Source organism: Macadamia integrifolia, chromosome 10 (genome assembly GCF_013358625.1).
Source record: "Macadamia integrifolia cultivar HAES 741 chromosome 10, SCU_Mint_v3, whole genome shotgun sequence".
Taxonomy (NCBI): domain Eukaryota; kingdom Viridiplantae; phylum Streptophyta; class Magnoliopsida; order Proteales; family Proteaceae; genus Macadamia; species Macadamia integrifolia.
In genome coordinates, this window is record NC_056566.1 from 17,257,559 (window position 1) to 17,278,250 (window position 20,692).

The 20,692-nt window shown below is 38.4% G+C and overlaps 1 protein-coding gene across 1 annotated transcript; it reads left to right on the forward strand.

The window, feature by feature from the left end:
* The first annotated feature begins 4,531 nt into the window (after window positions 1-4,531).
* LOC122091934 (mitochondrial import inner membrane translocase subunit TIM44-2-like) lies at window positions 4,532-19,841 on the forward strand. The gene is made up of 14 exons (XM_042662188.1): window positions 4,532-4,744; window positions 4,825-4,931; window positions 5,601-5,684; window positions 5,822-5,897; window positions 6,604-6,648; window positions 6,760-7,182; window positions 7,294-7,362; window positions 7,724-7,788; window positions 7,897-7,965; window positions 8,067-8,139; window positions 8,257-8,361; window positions 15,955-16,026; window positions 16,118-16,180; window positions 19,461-19,841. Exons 1-14 carry the CDS (start codon window positions 4,670-4,672, stop codon window positions 19,590-19,592), a joined length of 1,458 nt encoding a protein of 485 aa, XP_042518122.1. The 5' UTR covers window positions 4,532-4,669; the 3' UTR covers window positions 19,593-19,841.
* The last annotated feature ends 851 nt before the right edge of the window (window positions 19,842-20,692 follow it).

Below are 20,692 nucleotides of genomic sequence, written 5' to 3' on the forward strand. Positions count from 1 at the left end.
GGATTAGAAGTCTTTAGTCGTGGAGATCCCCCCTCCCCCCCCTCCCCCCTTTACATCCAACACTGTCCTATTTATTTATTTAGATTTGCTATAAAATACATGTAGGGTAAACAAACCTAATGTACATAATAAAATGTGAGAGAAGGTTCTCCATGACAGTACGAAGGGCAATATCATTTATATGGGTCCTAATTATTAAAATAGAAAATAACAAAGTAATAAAAACTCCATGTGAGAGGGAAATAATAATCTAGCGATCGATTCTTTCCCCCTAAAGTAGCTTTTCAAATTCTTACATTGAAATTTCGTTAAATCCTATTTACCAAAAAAAAAAATAATCGTTAAATCCTTTTGAGCAAAACTGCAAATGGTCATTCATTTAAACAAGAAAAATGAGTTCATTTCTTTACATCCACAGGATCGTCCAAGTCAGCATAGGTGGGCACATTTTGTAAGCAGATGCCTGGCCTTCATTACATATGAAGCAACTCAAGGAATACACTTGAAAATATAAATAAAAAGGATTTCAATAAATGAACTCATGTAAAGGTTTTCTTATTTTATCCTCAAGTTTTATTGTTAGTTTTTCACTCTCTTTTTTTTTTTTTTGGGGGAGGGGGGGGTGGGGTGCGATCCTCAAGGTTTAAAACCCTAGAATGATACATAGGATCCACCTTAACTGATTTTATTTAATTCATATTGAAATTATCCAGAAACTAGAAAACAGAATTGTTAGAAAGATGTAAAAATTTTGATTCAATTCAATTATGGATTTTTTTGGCAAAATCTGCAACTGAAAGTGGTCTTTCAATTACTTCTCTTGTTTTTCCTCATTCAATTTTGGAAGAGCTTAGGATAGATATTGAGAATAGATCAAGATTTCGCTTTGCATAGATTTCTTTTTGATGGAGTAGTGGAGTGGATTTTCTTCCTTGTTGATGGCTATGCTGGAGGTGGGGAGTGATCCTGGTTCCATGACCCTCCGTTTTGTTTGTTGTTTCTAGTGTCCTCTTAGACCTAGCTTGTAAATGATTTTTTTTTTATATTAATATAAATGACTTCTTAGCGAAAAAAGTGCACGTGTTTGTGTGTTTTCAAGTAGTTTTTTTACTCAAAAGACTTAAGATCTTGCTACTAGGGTAACTCTCATTAATTTTTGACTATTTTACTGATTAAAAGAAGAAAAATGACAAAAGTATAAATATCTAAATGCATTCAAGCTCAATTCAAAAGACGAGTTTATGAATTGTGCTAGTTAGAATCAGGTTGGTGGATTCTGATCTGATTCATTGAACCATATTCACGTTGTAAAGGACAGTTGCTTGCTAAGAGTGCTCCGCTTGTGTAAGCATTCTCATGAGAGACCTTGTTTAGATTGGAGTCCCCGTGCGAGGGACCTTGATCTTTTTTACCCCTACACTGTGGATGACCCATGGTGTAATTTACCAACTTTTCTTATTCCTTTTAGGTACACTAACACTTTATATATAGGGAGAGGGATAGGTATGCTAGCGTAATACTTAGAAATTAGGAATGCTGCGGCATTTTGACCATAGGATTTGATCAACATGAATTGAATCATTGGATGGAGAGAAGATATACAATTTTTCAATTTACGGTTGCAACACCTTTACTCTCTCTTTTCGTCGGAAAAAGTTTACTGGAACCAGCCGGAGAAAGCGAAGTTGGGTTTTTTTTTTTCCCTTTCTTTTATCGATTTGCAAAGTGCAGCTTGAACATCAGCAGCAACTGAGGCGGCGGCAGTAGCAGCGGCGGCAGTTCCAGGATCCCTTCGCCGGAATCTGACTCTCTCTATTCCATTCACCAATGTTGCAAAATGAAAGTGTGGATGAAGTCCTTAACTTGGGATTCTCCGTCGAACTTGTGGTGAGGACCGCCGGGGCCTGGTGCTGGTGCCAGAGCTAGTGATGGCCCTGGAGCCATTGCATCATAGATTGGCAGCACAGGCGGTGAACCTGTCGGCGTCAGTGGTGCTGGTTTCTTGAGCTGGTGGGTTCTGGGGTCGACAGCCGGTGCTCCTTCTGGCTTCACCGCAGAAGTCTGTTGGAGATTTCTTCGGCGGTTGAAATCGTCTTGAACGGATCGAGGGATTAATAGCCGTTCGATCCCGTGAATGACACCGTCGGGACGGGTCACCGCGTCTGGATGGATGACCGCCGCGGAATTGACCTTCTTGTCGGAATCCGTACAGGTAAGATGAACATGATCGTGAAAAAGCGTCTTGTGCTTAGTTGACTTGCAGCCGTCTCTTCCGCCGCAGTCGCAGTTGCTGTCGGTTACCAGATAGTACCGCTGCCGTCGACAACAGCGGTGGTGCCAACTACTTTGCTTTCTCCGGCTAGATCCAGTGAATGAATGATTTTTTCCGACGAGGAGAGAGAGAGAGAGAGTAAAGGTGTTGCAACCGTGCATTGAAAATTTATTTATTTTCTCTCCATCCAACGGTTCAATTCATGTTGATCAAATCCTACGGTCAAAATGCCGCTAGTATTCATAATTCCTAGATACTACGCTAGCATACTTGTCCTTTTCCCTTATATATATAATGGAAAAGAAAGAAAAAAAACTGTCTGGGAACATGGCTTATGTTGACACTTCCATGTATCTATATTTTTCCTTTTTTTGTTTTAAAGAAGAGAGAGATAAACACAAATACTACTAAATGTAAGCTGTACTCGAAGATAGAAAATCACTTTCCATATATATTATGGGGTTTAGTTTTCATTCACAGCCATATTTGTAAATGGCCGCTCTTCATCTAGTGGGGGCCAAAATGGTATTATGGAATTTTTTTTTTTTAATGCCTATCTAATTATTGAAGTGACTACAATTATGTAAGCACACGGTTTGTACACATTTTTTTTTTTTTTTGTTGGTTTATGATAATACTATATTTTTTAACATTCCATAGAGTAGTGATCGGGCTATCTACCGAGATCTAGCTAGGTCACTTAACAATATCACATGAGGAAAAAGTAGGGATGTCAAAAGCTAGCTCACACGAGTAGGGTGGATCAGAAACTAACCAACCAAAGCATGAAATCAGATTGACTAATTTGCAATAGTCCAATGCGGAGCCTAGACTGATTATTATTGAGTTCAAATGGATGCATATATATATATATATAGCTTTATCAACTAATTTATGGCTTGTTTATAGCCCAAGTAATTCGTCTAAAAGAATGATTAGCTCGAATAACTTGGTCCTGACTATAGACTAATAATTGATTGCCTGAATATAAATATATTCATGCATAACATATGACGCCTGATTAACTAAAAAATGTGTTAATAATACGAGACATTAAATTGGAGGGAACGAATTAGACCTGACCAAAATTGATCCAGAGTTACCGGTTTGATACCCTAGGAAAAAGGCATATAGGAGCATTTTAAAACATGGGGTGAGTTAAACTATTATGAATTTAGGGTTGCAAATTGGTATACTTTTGAGGACCATCATATATACATGAATATGTTATGGGAGAGGGCTCAAAAGGGTTCTCTAGGCGAGTAGCATAGAGTAGCACACCAATATGGTGTGGCAAAATGATATCATACATTGGAGGTCAACAAAGTCATTTCCTATGAGGAGAAAGATATAGGCAGATGTACAGTCTATTCTACTAGTCTACCTCAATATTTTCCATATGTTATAGGGAGAAAGAAGCCTAAAAGGCAATGTGGCACCTACACCTAGACATAGTGAGGAGTGAAATGATAGCCCCACCCCTCATAAAAGTAAAAAATTTTGCCCCTATTGATGCTTCTACTATTGCTCTCATTGGTCCACATGTTGGTCTAAAGGCCACACTACATTTTAGGGAACGCTCTCTTGATATTATATGATATATTAATGGTTTTGGGTAGGGGGTTGCCAATCGGTCAGGTCCAGCCAGGCTTTACTAATTGAAAACCTTGCACCATGAATGTCCGTTTAAGTAAACTGGCTTAGCTTTGGGGGGTATGATATGGTTTATAATTTGGCTGGTCGGTATCGGGCTTTAATCAGACTATCTTAAACGGACCTTAATCAGGCATTAATCGAGCTACGGACATATTTAAGTCTAAACGGGCTTTAAACGTGTCTACTCTAAAATTATTTTCTTAAATATGTTGAAGGCTTGAAAATCAATTTAAACATTAAATCATTATATAAGTCATTACAAAATTGATTGCATTAGAAGATTGATATTACCCCAAAAGTCTGCATCTTAAGCACATTAGCAAATCCCACAAGAAATTAGATATATATATATATATATATATTTGGGGTAGGAATCAAGAAATGAGGTTAATTGACACAAACTAGTCTTGGACTGTACTTTGGAAATGGGCTAGGCGACATGGGATAGCAAAAACCCTAGCCACAAAATCGAACTCCAATCGTTTTCCAATATCTCGTGTATCTCCGTCATTTCACTGAAAACAATGGGGCATTATTGTAAATTAAATTTACGTCATACCCTCTCAGAAAACATATATAGGTTTCAGTACCCTCGGAAAAATTCTGCAACCCTCCGCTTTTGACGAAAATAGAAAGGGGAGAAACCAGGTGGAGAAGAGAAGGAACCGAGGCTGAGAGAGGTCTTCTTTTGGCCAAAAATCAAGCAAAGGGTTTGAACTTTCAGAGTTAAATTGATCTCTAATGGGTAGCAGAAAACTGGTGCGAGATTTCTTTCTATCCAAGCAACTGCTTTCTCTGCAACTAAATTCATTCCAGGTTTGCTCGCCACAACCCTAATCTCAACATTAGGTTTTTTCTATTTTTACGTTTTTCTTTTGTGTGGTTTCTTCATCCAGGCTTCGAATACGAGGCTGCGATTGCTCTCGGAAAATGGACTTTCGGGTTCTCGTGGATTCAGTGTGTTCAATGAGTTCTCCAAGAAAGTCAAAGGAGAAGTTAAAAGGTATGCCGCTTCTCTTTACTTTGCAACCTTCATGTAAATATCAGTGTTAATGGTTCTGCAATTCGTCATTGTTTGCAGTTCAAACCTAGGGTACAGGAGTTCTGTGTCTTAATTCTTATACATTGAAGAGAGAGAAATAAAAACGGAAGCTTTAGCTTGTTTGCTTTCTCAATTTATGGTCACCCTTTATTATATGGAGCTAATATATGGTCAATCGCACTTTGTTACCATTGTACTTGTTTTACTCGATATTTTGTGTATGGTATACAAGTCTTTTTTTTTGGTGGATTTTTTGGGAAATACATATTCTTTTTCTCCTGTTACTTCTTTCTAGTAAAAGGGTAAAAACAGTTGTGTCGTTTGTTTGTTAGGGTTGATGTCTTTGTGTTTTCTGCGCTATTTTAACTGATGGATCAGCTATTTATAATGGGTTTAAATCTATCTGAGATAGAAATTGATTCCTTACCCATTTTTTTATTCTTGCTCTTTATGCCTCCCTTCATTTTCTTCTAGTATTACTGCCTCTTTGGCTACACCACTAGCTTTATTATATTGCTACTAATACTTCCATCTTTGTGCTTGCTTATTCTGTTACTTGGCAGTGCTCAGCTCCTATATGATTTCGTTTGCCTTTTCTAATTTCCTTCTGGGGTTTTTATTTGGTGGTAGTAATCAGGATTTTCAAAAGACAGTCAAAGAATTTAAAGAGAAAGCAGGTGAGCTGAAGGAGGCGAAAGAAGAACTGAAAGTCAGGTAATTTTAGGATATAGTTGCTCTATGCCTTCTGGCATTTTTGGTTTACTAGGTTGTAGGTTGAGACATACTTTTGTATGCCAAAGGCTGGCAGACACTTCAAAGGAGGGCCTTAGATGGTGAACTGGCGAATGCAGAACGAAGCAGACGGCGGAGCAGTTGTACAAGCATGCAGACAGCGTGTGGACAGAAGCTGAAGCTACAGCGAAGAAGGTCAGCTCCAATGCTGCCCTGATTGAAAGATATTTATACTGAAACTATCTGATCATTATTATTCTATTGATAAAAAATTTAGAAGATTCATGAATTTTTGAGGCTGTAATTATTATCAGAGCCTTTGTAACTATGTTTTTTGTGTGGATTTTTCTTAGACATGTTTTGGGTCCATAACTATGCTGTTTACTTCTCAACAGTATGACAGGATAGCAGTTCTGTTTTCATCCCTATTGTTTAAGGAAAACTTGTCTCCATACTTCTGATTGGTGCATGCCATGCTATTTTTACCGAGTCCATCACTTTGCTATTCATGTCCTTGTTCTGTTCTGGGATCTTAGTTATTTTCCTGATTTCCTGGAAAGGATTTTCTTTTGGTATTTTGGGGGAAAAATGTTTTATCTCCTTGTTTCACTTGCCTTAGGTTATTGTTCAGACTTTCTTTTCAGCTTGCATCAGCTGCATTTTAAGTTTTTTGTAATTTTAAAACTAGGCAGCTTTCCCTTGCCTGCATGCACTATTGTTTAATTGTGGATACTTTGCCATCTGTTGTGGGCCATTGTGGATCAGGTTCTCCAAGCCATGGTTTCATGGTCCCTTTCTTTTTTGGCAATTTTTCCTTCATCCTTTTTATATACAGCAAAGCTGGTTTTAAAATCCTGCTATAATTCATTCATTAATCTTTGAAAACTTTGTTTCTTTGCAGGTTACTGCAAATGTAAAGGAGAAGATTTCAGCTGCTTCAGAAGAGGTGAGTCATGTGCTGTCGCATTTGTGAAGCCTTTTGTTGAGTCATGAATATTTTTTAGAATTTTAGGACCTTCTGATGACATTATTGCCTTACCCTTTTATCACAATTTAGGTCAAGGAGACCCTTGGAATCAAACAGCAAGAGTCATCTGGATCCTCCGGTACCTCAGCTAAATCTGATGCTGCTGCGAAGGAAGGAGACAGTAGTACATCTGGGAAAGAAAATTCCCAGCAATCCGAAACTGTTGATGCTAAAGAATCATTATTTGGCAGGTTTAAGTCCGGTTTTTCTTCTACTTCTCCTGGAGTTTCTGCAGCCTTTCAAAAATTGAAGGATGCAAAAGTCATTGACTTAGCCAAGAAGGGCTATGACACAGTAAAAGATGAGTTGAGTGGTAACCCTGCTAAGAGAAGGCACGTTCAAGCTGAAGCTTCCTCTACGTCAACAGGAGAACGAAGTACAAGAACTGACATTGTTGTTGTTCCCACGAAGCAGTCAAAGTGGGGTAAGAAGTGGGAAGCATTTAAAACTAAGGTGAATGGGCCACTGGTCTTATTTCCTATCTGTGGAAATAGCATAGATGAGCTATTTATTTCATTTAGTATGTAGCTCCTCACGTGAACTTGATTGCCTGTTTCTTTATAGATGCAAGGTCATCGTGTGTTCAAGCGCATAAGTGGGATCAGTGAGCCTGTTGTAACAAAGGGTCAAGAGGTACATTCTCTTTCTTAAACTGTTATTCTTTTCCTTCTCAGCCACATCACATTGTTGTTTTGGCTTGTACACATTTTATTGGTACATAGTCTTTGTCACTATTGTTGGAACACTCCATTTTGTGGAAATGACGATCAATATAAAATCACTGACATGGTTACTGGGAAACTCCTTTCCTAGTCAGTTTCATCTATTTATCAATTATTTCAAATTACCTTATTGACAAGAGGTGTTGCAATTTAACTGCACGGACATGCCTATCTCTTTGGTTTTTGAGTTTTATGTTTGACATTCTGTTGCTCTCATGGTTCCTTTATGAAAGTACGCGGTTATAACTGCATTTGGGGTTGGAATTTGGCAGTTTGCAGAGGACATGCGGGAACGTTGGGAAACTAGTGATCATCCGGTTGTTCACAAAATTCAAGAGTAAGCTGCTACACTTGAATCTGTTTGTGATTTCCTTTCTGCTATTGTATTGGAGGCTTCCTATATATTTCCATTGCCGCTGCTAATTTGGTGTAATCTCATTGACAGTATCAATGAAACAGTTTTTGGAGAAACAACAGCTGCATTATGTTTCAAGGAGATACGTCGTCGAGATCCGTAAGATAACTTTCTTTTTTTGCTTTTATCTTTCTGGAGTTATTCATGATTCAACGATAGCAATCTAATTTCTCTGCTATATGAAAACTTGCATGTTCAAGCTCTTTTTCTCTACCGGAGTTTGCAGTTGAAGTTCAGGAAATGATCAAGCCAACCCTGAATGCTTATATTAAGGTAACTAAAGTTCATATGAGATTGCAGGGATAGGAAATGTAGTTTTTCCCTTTTGGTGTATTATAGTGATCTTTTTGGCAGCCTGATATCGGTACTGAGTGACAAATTCTTGTGCAGGGGGATGCGGAAACACTTAAGAAGAACTGCAGCCCTGAAGTGATTGAGCGTTGTAAAGCAGAGCATAGAGCTTATGAAGGCCAGGGTATCTTCTTTGACAATAAGGTATGGTTGATGAATTGTTGATCTAGTACTCATTTTTTCTCTATACATTTGGTCAGGGTTAAGATTCTCAATTCTCCTGAACAAAATTGGCCTAAGTATGGTGATCTGTCTCCCGTAAAGTTCTTGGGTGGATGTTTCTGCGATAACTTTAGATTAAGACTACTGCTCACTAAAAATAGGAAGCATTCTTCAAACTACAATGAATTTATTGCTGATAAATGAGAAACATTTGGTCTTTGTACCTGTTCTCATCATTTAGATATACTGTTATAACCACTAGTAGTAATGTTTGATCATTCATTCAAAAAGGAAAAAATAATGTTGGATCATACTAGGCCCAGAAATTTTGAATCATGCGATTTATCAATTTAGTGAAGTTTTTTATGGTGCATATTATATGGTTTTGGAATAGCGAAGATAACCATTAATTACAATTACATTTTATGAGGCCTATATGGAGAATTTACATGCATTATATAATTAAGCAACTAAATAAGGTTGCATTAGCAACAGTAGTGTTAAAAATTAATTCATTTATTATGACCTTTATTTATTAAGATCTTAGATTGTTTTAGTGGTATTTAATTAATTTGTATCACATTAGAACTAAAAGTTATATACTGTTGCATTATAATAGTGAGAAAACAGAAATGAGTAGCCTCTGCAGTGACGTTATAGTTGCCATAACAGTTAGCCCTGCTTTTATGCACATCAGTGATTGAGCATAATTAGGTATAGATAGTAGAATAGCCTCTTTTGCCATGGAGACTATTTAGATTTTCATCTTTGATTTGTATATTCTGGTGAACTAATCACTGCTAATCTAGATACTCCTTAAATTGTTTGGTAGTTTATGATAGGGCTATGGTTTCCTGCAATCTTGCTCGGTCCACGTCTTCCTAGGTGGTCCTTGGAGAGCCGGTTAGGGAAGAAGGGGAAATCTGAGATGAGACTGAATTTGCAGGGGAGAGAGGAATCACACCAGGAGAAAGGGGGGGGAGGAAGCTCGCACAAGAACCCCACACATGCACTCAATAATATTCAATTCATTCTTCAAATATGAGTTCTAATTGCATGGTTACATGCATAGTTGTTACGGCGCCAAGGCGAACCAAGACGGTGGAGGGTTGTCTAAGCGCTTAGATGAGAAGGCACCCCGCCTTAAGGCGAAAAGGAGACCAAGTATTATTTTTATTTTTCCTATTTTCTAACATTATTTGTAAGTTATATATACCTTGTATCATAAAAAATCAAGATTAAGCAACATCAAGTCATTAAAAATCAACATTTAGCCATATTAAATCATAAAAAATTAACATTAATTCATATTAAGTTATAAAAAATCAACATTTAGAGAAATGCTCGTTCTATAATAAGTTTGACTGATCAAATGATTTTATTTTTACATGAAAATTTTTGTATTAGTTGGAACATAAAATCATCTTTCCAACAAGTCTAAGATTACTTAAATCTGAGTTGTAACGACAAAGTTATGATCCGGTCAAACTTATCTTCAAGTGCGCGAATGCTGTTAAAATCACCTGAATGAAAATAATTTTATGGATATCAAAACAAAATATTATTTTATCGGACTTTTGGTTTTTAGCAATGCTTTAACATGATAGAATTTATAAAATTTTCATAATTGAGAAAACCCCTAGCATTTAAAAGTTGAAAATCGCCCCTATAACCAAAATTCAATTTTTGTTCTTGGATTGGGGGGTTGATTTTTTATCCTTTTGGAATTTTATTTTTAAACTATTTTTATTGGATTCAAATAAGGGGTATTTGCTTATTTATGAATAATATCTTAAGTAAATGAAATAACAAACATAAAAAAACATGTGGAGGAAGGCCTCTCTATGTGGGCCATTTTCCATGTGGAGAACCTCTTTTCTATGAAATAGTTCTTATGATTAGGAAGTATAATTATATACACCAAAATAATACTATCTAGCTTGCCCATCAGAACGGAAGTGCAGATAAGTATTGAAAAAGTTGTTTATGTATAGCTACTTGAGCTGATTAGTGATTAGGGAACATAGATCTTTGAAGAATATCGTGATGACTTCACCTTTCTTTTTAATATCACTAAAGCTTTATTCCAATTCCCAGCCATTTCGAGTCAACCTGATATTGCTTGCATCTATTCGCAATAGGAAAAAGGGGGGGGGGATCCCTGCCTACTTCACCTTGTCCACCTTAAATGAGCCCAACATTTGGAAAAAAAGGTTTGGCACAGTAACTTTATTATTAAATGGGCTGGCCTCCACCATCAGCCCCAGATCTTATGTCTTGCTGCCTAGTGCCCACAGTATACTCTTCGGGCCCATCCTGAACCTTCTTAGTAAAGCAGATTTGTGGATGACCCGATTTGAGCGGGGAACACAGACCAAGATGAACTGGCAACCTCAAAAGATGGCCTGTAAGGATCGGTGAGATCTGGAGTTGACGTTGCTGCCCAGAAAAATCTCCGGATCAAGTAATTGCAGGCTGTAGAAGAGGCTTTCAGATCACAGCAGTAATAACGGAGGATGTAGGCTTGCAATCAGTCTTCTAAAAGATTGGTTGCTTGAATTGAGGATGGTTGGAAGCGTCCTTCTACACCAGGAGAGAAATAGCCAACTGTACTAGGTTTCCAACCTAAGCCTCTTGAAGGGTTTCCAAAGCTAGGCGTGCGTTTTGGCCAGATCTTCCAACCGCTTAAGAAAGGAGTGAACCTGGCTTGGTGGTTCCATTCGCTTATACGTCCCCTTCTTAGTGTTGTTCAGTATCAAGTAGGACTGAGAACCCCTACTTCCATAGGTTGGTGGGCCGCGCTTTTGAATAACCACCTAAAGTAGACCCCTTGCTCCTAATTCAAGAGAGGCTCCAGACTCCACCGAGGTAGCAAGCAAGTTCGATTTGAGAAGGGGTAGGTAAAGAGTTCGGAGAAGAGAGGGCTTCTTCTTTTGAATAGCTACCTAAAGTAGACTCTCCCATTGCTCCACCTGAGTGATCTGAAGAATGCGTTTCTTAATAGGGGCCGTGATGTAGCGGCGGTACGATGGATCGATCCAATCCCGCTCCAAAACCCGGACCAAGAACCAGATCCAATTTGGGATCTAAGTTACTGATTGAGGTTCAAGGTTATTAGAATGTTCTAGGATTTTATTTTATTTTTAATATTTTATTTTGGGTAGCTTCTAGATAGGTAAGTTTCCAATTTGAGTCCTTTGTTTCTAATTCTAATAGTCTAGATTTTAGGAGATTTTATTCTATTCCAGTCATAGACTTTAATTAGGAAGTTTTGATTTTGATTTATTATAAATTAGGCATGTAACCAAGTTATGAGGATAATTGATAGAAGAATGAATTGAGCTAAAAGCCTGCATGACTGCCTCCCCCTCCTTTCCTCTCTCTCTTAATCTGTGAAATCTCTCCCTTATTTCCTCCTTGTCCAGCGAGACAACCCCCCCTTCTTCTTCTTCCCTGTGATCTCTCTATTCCCCCCTCTTTTCTCCCTCTATCCTTCTTTCCCTCTTTATATCTTCTTATTCATCTTTTTTGGTTCTCTTCGCTTCCAACAATCTATGTTCTGGAATTCCATTGCGGCTTATCCCCTCCCCTAATAATCTGTTATCTTTTCTGTACTGTTCTGTTTCGTTTTTACAACAGTCCATCCACATAGGGTTGCTGAAACTCTTCTGACAAGCCTCTGTTCAACCTCTGATTAGGTCGAATAAAACCAACATAGGGGCGACTCTAATCGCTGAAGCTTTACTCGGAAATCCCTTTCAGTTGGGTTAATCAAAACCTGCACCTGGGCTGCAACTGCACCCACCGCCAGGTTCCATTTTCAGGTTCTTCCGACATCCTCCCAGCCTTCAGAGCTGAGCACCCTTCCTGTGAGTTTGGTAGAGCTTTCCCTTGAGACCCTTCGCCTGAAATTTCAGGCCTAACAGAGGAGAATTGAAGGACTCCTCTTCGCATGTTTCTGTCTTCCATCCATGGTTGAAGTTACAAGCTTGAAGACAACCTAAATTCCAAGTTGTGGGTTTGTTTTAAAACTCATCATTCTTATCTTTATATTAATGTCCTTCCTTTTCCCCCATATTACACCATGCCGTTATGTTGTATGCCCCTTCCTAGTTTATCCCTAGCCAATAAATAGTAATTCCCCTCCAAATCCTATTGCTTCTTTATTTGCTAATAGCTTCTTGAGAATTCTGGTATATTACAAAGCTGCCATTGATTTTGATACTTGTGCTATTTATTTAAGTGGGCCCATATCCATCCGAGTTTGGGACTTTTGGGGCCCACCGGCCCCGCATTAGGCCGAACCCAACAGATATGGAACGCTGGGTGGACCCGAAAGAGAGAAGGCTGAGTCGTGGGAGTAGTGGATTTCCCACATCGGCCTACCCACTTCAATCTTTCTTTCTTCTTCAAGCTTCTTCCGCTGGCCAATTTTCATTAATGCCCCCTATTCTTTCTTAGTTCAGAGATAAAGTGAAATGAGGGGACTTCAGAGGCGCGCCTAATCTACGTAGAAAGAAAGGGGTTGACTTGGGGGCTGATCAGCTTCTTAGTTGAAGGTGCTTCACTGGATTAACCGATTCTGAATGTACTATGGTTGTCGAAGGTGATCCAGCTAGCTGGGATCCATTTTGTAATCAGTATAATGTATGTCTTTCCTCTTACAATGCGTTATAGTGGATGATGGTTAGTATGTTTTGTCCCATGATGGTGCAATTAGAGATCTCTTTAAATGAAGTTGGAATATGATCTCAAGTCTTTTTGAGTTTTGGCCCATTGAGATTGTGAGAAATCTTATCTTAGATAGTAACCCACCTATCCCCCTTTTTCTTTTCTTCTCTTTTGGTAGAAGTAGCCACATCGACAGCTTAGATAGACCATGTAACACTCAGAAAATATAGACATAAGAAAGGGTGAAGTGGGAGAAGTGATGGACAGAGGAAGAAGGGGTTAAGTGTCTCTCTAAGCCCAGGCCTTTCATCTGCCTTTGACTCTCTCTGTCACAGACTTTTCAGGACAATAGAATTGCATAAAAAGCAAGCTTTTTATTCATCATAAAATCGTGAGGGACTCCCTTGGAATTGATTACAATATATAGGCTAACATAGAGCTTGTAATTGTTAACTGAGGAAAAAGGACACTTTAAGAAAAAGGAAACAAAGAAGAAAAGAAAGTCTCTTAAGAGAGATCTTCCTTGTACAAGAAGAATTAAACAAAAAAGAAACAATAGAAAGGAAACAAATTCACAAAATCTTTCTAGAAAAATATCCATTGATCCCCCTTGCTTGTCTTGCTGTCCAAGGTAATTAAAGACAAAAGAAAACTCCAGAAAATTCCAATCGATCAGCTTGTACAAGCCTGTACAGCTGTCCCCACGATTTGGGTTTGAGAGATCCAAAATTTCACAGCACAAGTAGGCTGGGCCAGTTAGAACTGGTTGGCCCTATGGCCCATTAGGTTGGTCCAGTAATTGAGGTGATGGACGGACCTTGGCTCGATTATTGTGGCTGGTGTACTACTTGCCAAAGAATTGATTTACATCACCTGTATGTGGCAAATTTTCCTCTCCCCTGTGATCTTCTCTCTCTCTTCTCTCTTACTCTCTTCCTCTCTTGTGAGCCTGTTCTTCCCTTTATTCTTCTTCCTTTATTTTCTGTTTTTCTTTTCTTTTACTGTTGAACTCTGTTTCTGGGAAACACTTGCAGCCCTACATAACTGAATCCACCTTCTTCGATCCTTCTTTTTCTCTTCAAATCAGGGGATAAGCTTCCTCCCTTAGGGAAATTCAAACCCTAAATTCCCAAGCTCCAATATTCCTTTCTGAAGTGGAATATCTAACTGAGATAGGAATTGACCTCTCTTTTACCATCTGGAGCACTTCAGCAACTTTATTTGGTGGTCTATGAATTTTTTTCCCTGGTCAATCATCTGGGTTTCAAAGGGCTGGAGCATATAGAAGTTGTCCATCAATATCGGCTCCATTGGAGTACTCTAGGAGGAGAAACACCCTTCGTAGGGTTCTAATTTTTCTGCCGTGATGGTTTCCACGGGTTGAAGACAACCTCGTCTTCTCCCCAACCCCTAGGATTTGTGATTGCTTTATGTTATTATTTTATTTTCCTTCAATAGCCACCTCTTCTCTCTTAACTTTATTTCGTCATTTGGTCATATCTTTTCCTCTTTTCCCTTTGTAGAAGATAACTTCCTCTCCCCCACGATATGCTAGCTCTTTAACTTAATTTCCTCACTTACCAAAATATCCTTCTTGTTTTTATTATCTCTTACCCTCACTTTTGATTCACTTCTAAGTTTATCACTATATAATAAATACTAATTCCCCTTGTGTCCTTCCCTTAGTCCATCAAGTATCCCTCCTCTATTTCGTTAATTACAGCCCTACCATTCCCCTTGCAACTTTAAATATTTACAGTTCTGCCATTCCTTTCAATTGTTGAGCTGTGTGTTGATTTGGTGGGTCCATAAGCGAGCCCAATAGGGTATTTTGACCTGGGTTCCGCATCTCTTAGCCTGCCACTCATTTCCTATTCAGTAGCCCAATTAACATCTTTGCCATAATATAATAATTAAAACTATGCAATTTTTAGGTAATTTTTATATTTAAAAATTTACATGTGTTGCCCAAACTTGCCTGATTATAAATGGGTTGGCCTTTGCACACCTTCTATCTGCATGTTTTATAAGATGGCTGGTCTGGGCTAGGCATGCTGCCCAACATGCCCCAACTCAACCTACCTGAACTTACCCAGTTGCCACCTCTAATTTGCAGTGTGGGAGTAGAATCACTTGGAAGCAGCCTGGTTAAAACTAGTGTGAAGTGAGCATTTTGTCCAATTTGCCTCATTGCCTAAGTTTCTTTTTGGGCCTGTGGCTGACATAAGTTTGGGCCTTCTTTGCAAGGATATGTTTTTCTTTCACCTTCTGTTATTTTCCTCAAGGTACATTGCTGGGAAGCTGCTTTTTCTTCTTGGCTATTTGGTTGTCATTGGTTCCTTCCACAACCCCCGGGGAAAAAAAGAGGAGATTCCAAAGCAATTGAATTAGTTTTTACAGTAAACTTATTTTGTCTATTTGAATTCATTTTATTTAACTAGGACGGTTTAGTGTTCTGTAAGGATGCCAAGTTGTTTTGTCTCTCCCTTGATGTTTGAGAAAGCCTTGTTTGGCAAATCACCATTTTTAGCTCCTGAAAATTGAGTATTTGCCTTCCAAAATTTTAGTTCCTGAAAAATGCAAGTATTTGCTTTTCAATTTTTATTTTTTATTTTTGTTCTCAAAATACCTCTAGGCAATCAAAATTGCATGTCAAGCATTTCTGTATGGTTGGTCTATTTTGGAGCGGTGTATATTGGTAGGATATTGGGTACAATGTTAAAATGAATAGTACTTAACGGTTAGTTGATGGATATAAACAATTCGAAAGTTATCAGTCTCAGTTATTGGAATTTTAATGCCTGGATTTCCAACTGAACAATTTGCAGGATAAAATATGTGTGTAATTGCATATTCATCACTGCATTTTGTTGATCAATGGTTGTGAATGATTCCTTATTGCAGATTTTACATATATCGGAGGTGGAAATTAGAGAGACCAAACTTATGGGAAGCACTCCCATAATTATTGTAGCTGTAAGCATTCCATTGACAGTTATTTGAAATTATCTACTGCTAGTTTTAAACACTGATGCTGATGTGTGCTTTTCCGTTTGACTTGCCATAGTTTCAAACACAACAAATCTACTGTGTGCGAGATAGACATGGTGCCATAACAGAAGGCGGAAAGGTAAGTTCTTGACTTTGTTATTGCAATTAAATGTGTAATATATTCAACATATCTTTTGCTAGCATTTAATGGGTGATGCGGATCCGGATTCCAAAATTAGAGTCAGATTGCTTATGGGCCCACAATTGACAACTAAACAGTTTTCAAAGAAGTAGGGGCATTCTTGTAAATTCAAAAATAGCTCAAGCACTTAAAAGAAAAGAAAGATAAATAATAGGGCCAAATTGGAATAGAAAATAGAAGGGGAGGGGTATTCTGTAATTAGAAATATAGATAGGGACTATAGAAGATATTAGAAGAAGAAAAGGGGCAATATTGGAAATAAGTAAAAAAAACTTAAGAAACTCACTTGAAGTGGTTGTCTTCAACCTCACGACACCCATCACAGGGGCGGTAGAACCAGGAAAATGAAAGAGGAAGAACTCCTTCAATATCCTTCGATGAGGTCTAATGTTCCAGGAATAGAGTCGCCACAACCTGATCTTCGAAGGCACTGGGTATAGCTTATGATAATGATGGAACTAGGTCTTCTTCCTTGGGACAAAACAGGGGAGGCGATGGGGAGTAACTTCAGTTCGATGGAGCTCAGCCGACAATTCTCAGTTTGGCTTGAAATTTTAGGCGATGCTTCTCAATAGGAGGCTCTATCGATCTCACACGATAACCCCATGGATCTGCAGGCTAGGAGGCAGCAGGAAGAACCAGAAATAAAGCTAGACGGTAGAACTTCTAGCAGTCCAGTTGCAGGCTTGGATTCTCAACACAGAGGAGCCGTTATGACCTGAGTTTCCAAGAAGGTGAGTCGCCTAGGCACAGGCTACCCTCGACCCAAGCCTTAGGGTCACTCCCTGAGGGACCAATCTTCAGGGACAGATTGTTCAGTTCTGGTAGGTATCGCCCAGAACAGAGTTAAAAGAAAACAGAAAATAATGAAGATACAAGGGAGATAAAAGAAGCAGAAACAATGAAGAGGTAGAGGAATGGATTTCAGAGAGTGTTAGGGAAGAGGGAAGCATTCACGGTAGCCATAAGCATCCTTCAATTGTTCAATGTTCAAAATAACTTCAAATCTGTTCGTTACTGGAGTATTACATGGCTTATAAAAGAAAATTTAAGCATCAAAATGGTAACTAATTTAAAATTAGAAGCTAAATAATACTAAAAGAAATTGTTTCTAAAACCAAAAGGAAATCAAATCAAAACTAAACTTTCCCTAGATCCATCCCCCAACTGCATCAACGCGTGTGATCCTGTAAGAGAAGGGATGAGGGTTAAACGCCGAATCTTGTTTTTACAATCAATGTGCAACAACAACAACAACAAAAAAAAACATAACCTTATCTCAACTAAATGGGATCGGCTACATGGATCCGATATGAAAAAAAGAGAATCAAGAAGCAACAAAATAAGGAAAAATAAGTGAAAAGGGACTAAGAGAAGCAGATAAGGCAAAAATCAAAGATGCATCACATGAACATCCCTTACACGGGGTCTGCTACGTGGATCCTTGCCCTCCACAAAACTCTATCCATGGTCATACTAGAATCAAGCACCACCATATGCATGTCTTTTCTCACCACTTCAGTAATAGTCATTTTAGGCCTACCCCTACCTCTTCTGGCTCATTGCAAATGAATCTGCTCAATCTTCCTTACTGGAGCATCTAGAGGTCTCCGTTGCACATGGCCATGCCACCTCAATCGGTTCTCGCGGAGCTTGTCTTGGATTGGTGCAACCCCCAACTCGTTTCTTATACAATCATTTCTTACTCTATCTCTCCTAGTCTTGCCTCACAGTCCTCTTAGCATTCTCATGTCAGCTACACTCAGTTTGGTCAAATCACTCTTCTTAACTGCCCAACACTCTGCTCCATATGTCATAGCTGGTCATACCACTGTCCTGTAAAATTTTCCCTAAGTTTAGTAGGCATTCTTTTGTCACATAGTACTCCTGACGCACCACTTTAATTTTGTGGGCAACATCATCCTCTATATCCCCCCTTTTTGATTTTTACAATCAATGTGCATACACAAATATTTATGTGACTGTTAACTTGTTTTTGTTGTTACCAAATCTGGTCAGGGTTTAATCATATTTCAGCCAAAAGTAAATATGTTCCATTCATCATAACTTTGGATGGCATTTATTGAATTGGAGAGTATTGACGAGATTGGATGCTATGATATTACCATCTTATAGACGAATGTTGCGACCGTCATGGTAGAAACTAAAAAAGCTTCAGATTAAATGGTTCATTTCTTGCTTTCAGTTGGATAAATAACCTTGGGATTGCCCTCGGTAGGAACCAGGCCTTCCATCCCTTTATCTGTCACATACATGTAACTGATTTCATAGTTTAATGTTTCTGTTCTGTTACCTTGTGTATCTATGTTTTTTCTTTCTAGAGGGATCAAAACATACAAGCAAACATAAAATTTTGATTAAAGTTTTACTGATAATGGACCATAAAAATGGTCAATTTGCACATGCTCACAGTACTTCTTGTAGCCTTGTAGGGCATCAAGCAGCTGTCTTTATTTTATTAACTTATGTTGTTGCATCATGTCTGCCCCTATGCGACAAGTTCTGGTTCCGACTGGCTCACACTTCAAAGAGGGCCGACCTATGGGCTGTGACTCATTAGATTTGTTTTTTAAATTTTAGTTTCTTCTTTTGAGTCTTGAGGGTTTTTTTTCTGTTGGTTTCCAGTGGGGCTATTTGTTGGGTTTCACAGTTTCACTTGATTCAGTCAGTTCTATTTTGCTGTCATGAGTTGTTTAGCCCAAAAGCATATGGGCTGATTTAGTAAATCTGGATAGGTTTCATCTCATGGTACAGTTATAGAGTTCTCTGAGGTGGGGTTATGTAAGGGATGTGTTTATATGGCGAAGTCCGAAGAAGCTGTGCAAACTTTATTTTTATTGGGTGCCACTTGTCAAATAAGCCATTGCTTGTTGCTAAGACTTTGTTCCATGTTTGTCCATAGAATTTGAGTATTTTCTTCAAATATTGCAATTTTAATTAGCTCTTTTATTATTTGTTTGCTTTAAGTTGATATTATCCACCGATATGTGTCACAATTTCCAGTGTTCCAGATGTATAAATCCGTATTTCTACTACTTGATTTAATTTAATTTAATCAAATCCATTGACTAGCTCTTGGCTTTTACTCGTCCGGAAAACATGTATTCCCTTTTGCAATAATTCCTTTTAAACCCTAGATTTTCCTCCTTCCATTTATTTTTTGTGCTATTTGGTCTGAATTCATTGTTCCTTCCAGGATACAATTCACACTGTATACTACGCATGGGCTATGCAGCAAATGGATGTAGAAGAGCTTGGGGAAGGTGCCCTCTACCCAGTATGGAGGTTAAGAGAAATGCAGCAACTTGGTGTCCAGGCTCTCATCTAGTGGCTGCTATTGTCTCAAACTGACATGGTTTGTAATCCTTGGGTTTTTGTTTCCTTCCCCCAGGGAAAACAATGATAGGTATTTTCAATTAATGTTAGAGGGTAGAATAAGCACAATGGGAAAATTTATTTGAATACAGGGGAAACCTTTACATGCTTCCTTTCATTTATTTATGTATGTCAGGGTTCCATTGAATCATTTTGTTTTGATGTTTGCCAGAAAATAATAGTGATTTGTAATTCTTATAAATTGGCAGTGGCATGTGCAGGTTTTCTTGCCTCCCCCCTCCCTTTTTTTCTTTTGGGAAGAGAGGTGGGGGGTTTGGGTTGTATCATAAGATCTTTCCAAGAGCAGGCATCAACTTAATTGTATGTTTTGCGAATATCCATTAGGGTAATTTTTTATTTCTGTACTTATTTTGCTCATGACGGGGTTTTTGGTCGTGGGGTTATCGACAGGCATCTCATTTGTCGAACAGGGAAAAAGAAATTGGAGGAACTGCAATAATTTTCATGAACGGCTTCTTGGAGTGGCTAGGTTTCGGTTTAAGTTCTTATGGGGCATTGGAAATGGAGGAGTTTTCTAAAAGATTGTTTGTGAAATGATGTATTTTAAATAATGCGATTATGATCCGACATAAATGAGGGAAAGGAATGGAGAGAAGCAGAGGGCCAAAGAGAACACCATTTTGGACAGCCAAAACATTTATCTAAAGCTTCTTAGATAAAACTATGAGGTTTCTGCATATTGGATCAGGTGAAACAGGAACCCTTAATATAGAGAGGTCGATAGGCCAAATGGTTAATAGGGTTCAAGAGCCCAGTCGATCACCTTTCCTTCCAAGCCTATCAGAAGGATCCAATTCCAAGATTTGATTAAAATGCCCTATTAGGGGAAAAGGAATGGAAAGGAAGGAGAAAGATAAGAGGTGGGGAGAGGGAGGCATATACCCAAATCAAAAACCAAGATTTAGCAACCCCAGCGAAACCCTTCGTATCCTGATCAGGACTGAACTTAAAACATTTAAGAAATTCCGGGATTGAATTATCAGGACAAAGCATTACCTACCGGGCAAGAGTTTGCTCCTAACAGTATCACTA

Excerpts from the sequence above, each read along its gene's own strand:
- LOC122091934 (XM_042662188.1), top strand. The coding sequence starts at position 4,670 with ATGGGTAGCAGAAAACTGGTGCGAGATTTCTTTCTATCCAAGCAACTG. Across the intron at positions 5,898-6,603 it reads CTGAAGCTACAGCGAAGAAG|GTTACTGCAAATGTAAAGGA; the intron begins GTCAGCTCCAAT and ends GTTTCTTTGCAG. Across the intron at positions 7,183-7,293 it reads GGGAAGCATTTAAAACTAAG|ATGCAAGGTCATCGTGTGTT; the intron begins GTGAATGGGCCA and ends GTTTCTTTATAG.